At 36.2% G+C, this 9,286-nt stretch overlaps 1 protein-coding gene across 1 annotated transcript; it reads right to left on the reverse strand.

Annotated features, from left to right (window-relative positions):
- Positions 1-4,293: 4,293 nt before the first annotated feature.
- LOC111796756 (probable carboxylesterase 18) lies at positions 4,294-7,571 on the reverse strand. Its single transcript, XM_023679509.1, has 2 exons — positions 6,998-7,571; positions 4,294-4,816 (listed from the first exon to the last, which is right to left on the reverse strand). Exons 1-2 carry the CDS (start codon positions 7,568-7,570, stop codon positions 4,397-4,399), a joined length of 993 nt encoding a protein of 330 aa, XP_023535277.1. The 5' UTR covers position 7,571; the 3' UTR covers positions 4,294-4,396.
- Positions 7,572-9,286: the final 1,715 nt, after the last annotated feature.

Raw genomic sequence — 9,286 nt, forward strand, 5'->3', positions numbered from 1 at the left:
TAAGGTATTTTAAAATATATATATATATATATATATATATATATATATATATATATAATTAAACAAAGACAAAGAAAAAACAAAAAAAAACAATAAAAAATAAGGAGCGAAAATTGTAACAAATTAACATAGTTCAATATTGTCATAAAACTAAAGACAACTAAATACCGACATTTTTTAGAATTGGTTAAAGTAACAAAAATACAACGGTAGATAATGAAAGGAATAGGTTAGTTATAGTTTATTCTAATGTGTTTTTAAAAAGTATGAAATATTGAGGTATTTTAAAAAATATATATATATATATATATAATTAAACAAAGACAAAGAAATTAAAAATAACAAAATCGAAAACATACGTAAATGTTCCTGGACTAACCTCAATACCACTCTGGCAAACCCATTAATATGGAAGAATCTTCATAATAATTCTATATATTTTATTTGGCTCGGGTCAACCCGAGCGTTTTTCCCATGAACCCGAAATCGAACCGATTCAGTTCGGGTTCAGAAAAATGAACCCAACCCTACCCGAAATGCTAATCCAACCCAACCCAACCCTTATAGTTCGGGTTGGGTTGGTCCGGGTTGTCGGGTTGCCGGGTTGAATGTACACCCCTATCCCCTACTATATAATGACATTTAAAAAACTAATCTTGCTAACATGTCACATCATATTAATAATGAATATGGGCTACAAACGCTCATTAAATATTTTATTCTTTCGTAAAATCTTTCTAAATACGGTTCGAAATTTTTTGAGAATTTTGAGTGAGGCGCTCTATTTATAAGTATTTGAGAAGGTTTTCTACTCGTCTACTTACTTCTACATGAGAATGAGTGAATTTCATCTCTTGAAATTACGTTCTTAGCTCCTTGTTTGGTCAAGTCTCCAAAAGGGTAGAGTCCTATTGAATTGTGTACTAAAATCATTCTCGTTCATGTAAATTATCAAAGGATAAGCTCTCACAGATAGAAGTTCATAACTAGAGATGTCTATTTAACCCACGAAGTTCGGGATTCACGAAAGCCCATCTCTGTACGTGGCAGAGAATCTTATTTAAACAAAGAATAATAGAGGGAGTTGAGATCAATTATACATGAAGTAATTGAAAAAAAGGGTCAAATAAGGACCAAGTAGGAGTAAGAAATTTTAAGAAAATGGACCATTACCAAAATGCCTCTAACTTTCATAATATTTACAAAAATGCCACTCATTTTCTCTGAATTTTTTTAGAGATAGACTCGTTAAATTATATCTCATATTAATGGAGATCCAACCATCAACGCCATCCCAAATTTAAACCACCATCAATAGACACGAGAGACTTTAGATCCAATGGTCGGAATTTAATTTGGAAGTCGATAGGTGGATGAATGGAGCAAGTTTTGTGATGGGTCACATCGAACATGGTGACAACCACCATTATAAATAGGAGACTTGATTGAATGATTTCGGACAAGAATCAAGCTTTGAGAGCTCTTAAATCACGAGTAATGAGAGATTAATTTTTGGGTCTCTTGCCACTAAGTTTCTCCAAATTCGTGAGTGTTAAGGATATTTAGTAATAAATTACAGTTTACCATATATATCATATTTGATATTTTATTATAAGCCAAATATCTAATATTTGTCTTATTACTATCTTTCCATTTATTGTTATTTCCATTTATTACTATTTTCATATGATTGTAATTTATTTGATTATAAATAAGATAACTTTCACACCATTTAGATGTGGTGGATTAATCAAACATTATTAGTCAGCTACAATCTACGATTTTTCCTATGGTCGTAGTCCCTTTCTCCAATTAAGCTTGAATTTGAAATATGATGTTACACACAATTCATCGTGTCCAACCTATCCCATTCATTTTCTACACTATCAAAGAGTAATTCCTATAATGATCATGAAGACTAATAAGCTCGGGAGACGCATGCATTCGAGATTTCAGTTTAGAGTAGAATTTGGAGTAAGTTTCAGTCCCTTTCATTTCAAATTGATGATTCCTTTAGTTTTAGGGAACTAAAATGAACATGTTTTATGAAGGAGTCTTGGTTTGAAGGGGTCAAGATCGAGCTACTCAAAATAATTTCTTAAACTTGAGGGAAATATGAAGAAGTTTCGTGAAGAAATCGTGGCTTGAAAGTGTCTCGATCGTTTTAACCAATAAGAAATTCCAGTGGGTTTACTTCGGCGAGGATATAGATTTTCCATTGACTTTGAAGGTCTATAACTCGAGCTACATCACATGCTAAGGTATGCAATCACTTCCATCCTCTTCCTTGATGTACCATCTACAATGTATATGAAGTACTTGGGGCCAAAGTGTTGGGATATGGAGCCTGATGCCTAGATTTGGTAGAGATATATTTGAAAGATATTTCGTAAACATATGATAGAGATATATATAGTAGATATTTGGTAAAGTTCTGATACACATATATTTGTTAGATTATACTCGTTAGGTTTAAATCTTTTAAACTTATATTTAGTAAATTGAAACCCTATATATATCACATTAGTCCGTGTTTCCAAAAATGTTTTTTTTTTCAATTCATGTATTTTCTCTGGTTGTACATACCTGAAGTCATCAATAAAATCTTTAGACAATATTCCTCATTGAATTTTCTCTCTCCGGTTCTTTGTGTTCATCTTGATCAAGTGTGTGCGTTATTGAGCGATCCTAACAACCGGTATAAGAGCGAGGCGAGATTCACCATGATCTGTGAAGATGGAAATTTCAAATATTGGAATTGAAAAGTTTGATGAATCCGATTTTAGTTTCTGGAAGATGCAGATTGAAGATTGTCTGTACCAAAAAGATCTTCACGAACCCCTGTTGGGGTGAAGCCGGATTGTCAAGTCTTAGGGTTGATACGGTTGACACTGTCAAAAAACGTAGTGTTCAATATTATCAAGGAGAAGACAATGTCAGATTTGTTGAAGACGTTGTCGAATATGTATGAGAAACCGTCGGCTATGAACAAGATGTATTTGATGCGAAGGTTGTGTAATTTACAAATGTCTGAAGGTGGATATGTTGCTGGTCATATAAACGAATTCAATATGATTACAAGTCAACTGAGTTTGGTGGATATTAATTTCAAAGATGAAATTAAGGCATTGATTTTGATGTCACCTTTACCCGAANATATGATTACAAGTCAACTGTGTTTGGTGGATATTAATTTCGAAGATGAAATTAAGGCATTGATTTTGATGTCACCTTTACTCGAGTCGTGGGATACTGTTGTTGCTGCGATCAGCAGTTCACGAGGATCTGATAAACTGAAGTTCGATGAAATTCAAGATGTAGTTCTTAGCGAAAGTATTCGCTAACGAGAAATCGGAGATTCATCAGACAATGCTCTCAGTGTTGATCGAGGGGGAAGAAGTAAATCAAAGGGCCCAAACAATGGGCGATCAAAATTAAGGAACCGAGGAAAATTTCCAAACAAACCAAACGTAAAGTGTTGGAGTTGTGGAGAAAAATGTCACTTTCAGACAGATTGTACAAAGAGGAAGCAGAAGCACAAATCAAAGGATGACGATAATTCTATACATTCAGCAGAAAGACATTGGGGAAGCTCTAATCCTCAACGTGGATAGTCTGATTGGATCTTGAATTTTGGATTCAGGTGCATCTTTTCATTCATCTCCAAATAAAGAGCTGTTTTAAAATTTCAAAAAGTTTCGAAAAAGTGTATCTTGCTAACAACAAAGATTTGAAGATCGAAGGAAAAGGGGATGTCTGCATAAAAACTCCAGCAGTAAATTAGTGGACATTAAAGGATGTCAGATATATTCCTGGTCTGAAGAAGAACCTGATCTCTATTGATCACTTGGATAACACAAGTTATGCAACAAAGTTTGGGAAGAGTTCGTGGAAGATTGTGAAGGGTGCTATGGTAGCACGTGACACAAAATCTGAAATCTTATACACCACAGTAGGGTGTATGAACATAGCTGCTGTTGCGGAGAGTGCTTCAAATACTAGTCAGGGATGAGAACGAACTTTGGAGCTAGAACCATAAACAAACCATCTCAGTCTCCAATATTTCTTCATTTAAAATTTTTTGAGTCCGTTTTTTATTCTGGGTCTAAACTGTGTTCGTATAAACTCTACTTTTATATAATTTAAATATACATACGTACTCCCATTTCAAATGTCTTGTTTTTATTTTGCAAAGATTTTTTTACAGTGTTTTCAAGTCACGATCCATGCTTCAGAAACCCTCGAAAATCTAATCTTAACAAGAACGATCATGTTATAATATTGAAATCTGAGTGAAGTTTCAAACCTTCCACGTTATCATATCGAACAAAACATAGCTTCGAAATCAAATCAAAGCCAATATTTTCGTCAATTCATGCTTAAACACGAACACAATTTATACTAACAAACATTTCTGGATGAAATCATTTACATCTCTAATGAGCAAAGAACAATCCTTGAGCTGAGGAACAGCATAAAATCCATGGATGGCATTTGGATATTCAACCAAATCCACTTCTTTATCACTCTCTTTAAGCCACTCGTAGTACTTCATCCCCCAATCTCGTAACTGGTCTCGTCCTCCCACAATTAGCAGCGTCATCGGAAACTTCTCGTCGGGAAGGTCTCCGGCACCGGGGCCGAACACGTGTGCAGCTGGGTGGTTTCTATTGGACCCATCTGGCAAAAATGCTTTCCAGTACCAATCAGCTTGTTCCAAGCTTAACATTGGGGATTTGCTGAATTGGACCTCTGAATTTGTTCTCTCCTCTCCACCAAAAAATGGTTGTATTGCTATTAAGCCTTTGATGTTCACCTAGTATAATATCATCATCGTCCTCATCGTATCAAACAAAATATACATTTCAGTGAGCGTGCAGACTAGAGACTAGAGATGTTCATGTGACCCGAATTACTTGATCAACTCAAACTATCGAACCCAAATCATAAAAATGGAGTTGGGTTAGATTTTTTTCGATTTAGGTTAGGTTATTTTTGAAAATCGAAAATTTGGGTCGGTTTGTGTGTTGAAATTTTTTTGGTTTGATCAACCCGACAAACCTGAAAAATAGGGTTACAATCCAACTCAACTCTACCCTAGTTTTAAAATTATTATAAAGGTTAAAAATATTTGACATTTGAAACATTGTTGGTCACGTAACTTATGAATGTTTAATATTTGAGATTTATAAGATTTTAGTTATTAATGTATATGTATTGCGGATAAATATGGTTTTTTTAAATAATTAAAAAAAAAATAACAAACAACCTCAAAACCGAGAGTTCGTTTGAGTTAGGTTGTGAACGATTTTAGTTGTTCGGGTCACCAACCCAATCAACTTGAAATTTCGGGTCGACCTATAAAGATTTCTTCAATCTAATTCAACCCAGCTCAGGTATACTTTTAGTGCGAGATTTTGAATCTCTAACTGTAAAGATAGGAAATACCTAAAAACAGAACCGTTGGTTTGAGTTAGGTTGTGAACGATTTCAGTTGTTCGGGTCACCAACCCAATCAACTTGAAATTTTGGGTCGACCCATAAAGATTTCTTCAATCTAATTCAACCCAACTCAAGTATACTTTTAGTGCGATATTTTGAATCTCTAACGGTAACTATAGCAAATACTTAAAAACAAAAGGTTGGTTTGACGGTTGTGAATGATTTCAGTTGTTCGGGTCACCAACCCAATTAACTTGAAATTTTGGGTCGACCCATAAAGATTTCTTCAATCTAATTCAACCCAGCTTAGGTATACTTTTAGTGCGAGATTTTGAATCTCTAACTGTAACTATAGGACATACCTAAAAACAGAAGGTTGGTTTGACGATTGTGAACGATTTTCAGTTGTTTGGGTCACCAACCCAATCAACTTGAAACTTCAGGTCGACCCATAAAGATTTCTTCAATCTAATTCAACCCAACTCAAGTATACTTTTAGTACGAGATTTTGAATCTCTAACTGTAACTATAGGAAATACCTAAAACAGAAGGTTGGTTTGAGTTAGGTTGTGAACGATTTCAGTTGTTCGTGTCACCAACCCAATGAACTTGAAATTTCGGGTCGTCCCATCAAGATTTCTTCAATCTAATTCAACCCTACTTATGTATACTTTTAGTGCGAGATTTTGAATCTCTAACTGTAAATATAGGAAATACCTAAAAACAGAAGGTTGGTTTGACGATGGTGAACGATTTTCAGTTGTTTGGGTCACCAACCCAATCAACTTGAAACTTCAGGTCGACCCATAAAGATTTCTTCAATCTAATTCAACCCAACTCAAGTATACTTTTAGTACGAGATTTTGAATCTCTAACTGTAACTATAGGAAATACCTAAAACAGAATGTTGGTTTGAGTTAGGTTGTGAACGATTTCAGTTGTTCGAGTCACCAACCCAATCAACTTGAAATTTTGGGTCGACCCATAAAGATTTCTTCAATCTAATTCAACCCAACACAGGTATACTTTTAGTGTGAGATTTTGAATCTCTAACTGTAACTATAGGAAATACTTAAAAACAGAAGGTTGGTTTGAGTTAGATTATGAACAATTTCAGTTGTTCGGGTCACCAATCCAACCAACTTGAAATTTCGGGTCGACCCATAAAGATTTCTTCCATCTAAATCAACCAAACCCAACTCAAGTATATTTTTAGTGCCAGATTTTGAATATCTAACCGTAAATATAAGAAATACCTACGGATAGAGGGTTGGTTTGGGTTAAGTTGTGAAATCTATTCCAGTTGTTCGTGTCACCAACCTAATCAACTTGAAATTTCGGGTCGACCTATAAAGATTTCTCCAATCCAATTTAACCCAACTCTTATATGCTTATAGTCCGAGATTTTGAATCTAGAACTGTAAATATTGGAAATACCTAAAAAAAAATGAAGTTTATTGTAAGGTTTGACTAAATTATATAGAAAATATTGAAGCATTTAAACTATGGGACCTATTAAAAACACAAAAATTAAACTCCATCCAACATCACAAACCTTCTTGAAGTCATATCCAGCTGCTCTGACGGCGACGTGGTGGGCCAAGTTGCCACCGGCACTATCTCCGGCGAGAAAACACCGACCAAGATCAGCTTTCGCCGGAAAAACGACAGAATCAAAGCCCATTTCATCGAGAAATTTCAAACCATCAAATCCATCTTCATAGGGAAGTGGATACCGGTGCTCGGGAGAGAGACGATAATTTACCGACACAACCACAACACGGAGGTCACGTGCAAGTCTCCGACCAAGATCATCGTACGACATCGAACTAGCAGAAAAAAACACAAACCCGCCGCCATGAAAGTACACAACAACTGGTAGACTAACATCATCAGAAACCGAAGACGGAACAAAGAGACGAAACCAGAGATTGCGAGCACGGTCGAAAACGATGTCGCGAGTCGAAACGCCGTTGTTGGGTTTAGAAGAAGGAGAGAATTTGAGGTCGAAGAGGTTTGTTAAGCAACGGTTGACAGTCATGTTAGGGCGACGACCGATGGAGGTGGCGAACGAGTGGAGACGGAGAAGGACTTGAAACTTCAATGGAAGCTTTGGAGGGTTTTCCATTGCGAGAACGGCTACTAACAACCAAATGTGTACCTTTTATAAGGGTGTGGAAACTTCTCAGTCAATTCGTTCTTGCGTTGCCTATGGCCAGACAACGTATGCTCGAGCTTCTGACCCCGGTTTAAGAAGAAAGTTTTAGAAAACGGGGCAGAGAAAATCTCTCCCAAATAACTTTTATGAGGGTGAGTTAAGCCAATTCGTTTTTGCGTGCCCTACGACCAAGCAACGTATACTCGAGCCTCTGACCCAAGTTCAAGAAGAAAGTTTTAGGAAACGAGGACAGAGAGATTTCGAAAGAGAGGTTGAGAGCAAGATTGAAATTGGTGTTATGTGTACAAGCAAAAAGGCAACAACAACGGCTTACAGTATATAACTATTCGGGTAGGGCTCGTTTTAAAAACTTTGAAGGAAGCCTGAAAGGAAAAGTCTACCGAGGACACTTTCTACTAACGGTAGGCTTAGGTTATTACAAAACGAAAACGCTGAAGGGTACGTATTTTGGTTTGTGGAGGGTTTCCAAACTAGAAAAGTGACCAAAAGACCTTCACATTTATGGCAAAAGGGCCCTAGAAGTCAATCGCTAGCCATAATGAGTATTAGGTTCCACTTGTCAAAATGTTTAGCCTTATCTAACCACACCCTCTTATTAACGCTTTGATATGCCAATAATGAGAGCGATGACATGCAAATTGGTATTGGTTTCATCGAGCTGTCGTGGTTAACAATGAACCTATACCAATTACATTGGATCAATGTTGGAAATTCATATTAAATTCTATAAAGAATCAATAAATAAACTTTGTTTGGTAACGATTTTGCTTTTAGCTTCTTCTTTTTTTCTAATTTGTAACAGTTCAAGTCCACTGTTAGTCGATATTGTCCTATTTAGACTTGGACCGTTACAAATGGTATTAGAGATAGACACCAGGCGACATGTCAGCAAAGAGACTGAGCCTCGAAGGGGCTGGACGTAAGGCGGTGTGTCAACAAGGACACTGGCCTGAAGGAGGTGGATTGGGGGTTCCCACATAGATTGGAGAAAAATGATATCAGAGCTAGAAATTGGGCGATGTGCCAACGAAGAAATTGAGCCTCGAAGGGGATGGACGTAAGGCGGTGTGTCAGTAAGAACGTTGGGCCTGAAGGAGGTGGATTGGGGGATCCCACATAGATGGGAGAAGGGAACGAGTGTCAGTGAGGACGTTGGGCCCTGAAGGGGGTGGACTATGAGATCTCACATCGGTTAGGGAGGAGAACGAAACATTTTTATAAGGGTGTTGAGATCTCTCCCTATCATATGCGTTTTAAAAACCTTAAGTGGAAACCCGAAAGAGAAAGCCCAAATAGCACAATATCTGCTAGTGGTAGACTTGGAACGTTATTTCTTCATATTGTCGTTGTTAATCACGAAGGAAGAAAGATAGGAATATGTTTATAAAATCAAACTACAAACAGTACAATAGACGACAAATACAAAGGAAATAATATACATGAAAATTGACTCCTAACTTTGGATCTATTATCGACCTATCGATTCTTGCTCAATCTTTAAAAATAAGAGTAGTAAATGAGTATAAATATATTCAATAAGTAGTCTTAATCGGGTAGTTATATATCACAATACATACTTCATAGACTATCTCCGAGAAACCATTGGGATAAAACAAGCAATGTGATATACCAGATTCGAAAAATTGAAAATTATTATCTTCAATT

Source organism: Cucurbita pepo, chromosome LG06 (genome assembly GCF_002806865.2).
Source record: "Cucurbita pepo subsp. pepo cultivar mu-cu-16 chromosome LG06, ASM280686v2, whole genome shotgun sequence".
In the NCBI taxonomy this organism is placed as follows: Eukaryota; Viridiplantae; Streptophyta; class Magnoliopsida; order Cucurbitales; family Cucurbitaceae; genus Cucurbita; species Cucurbita pepo.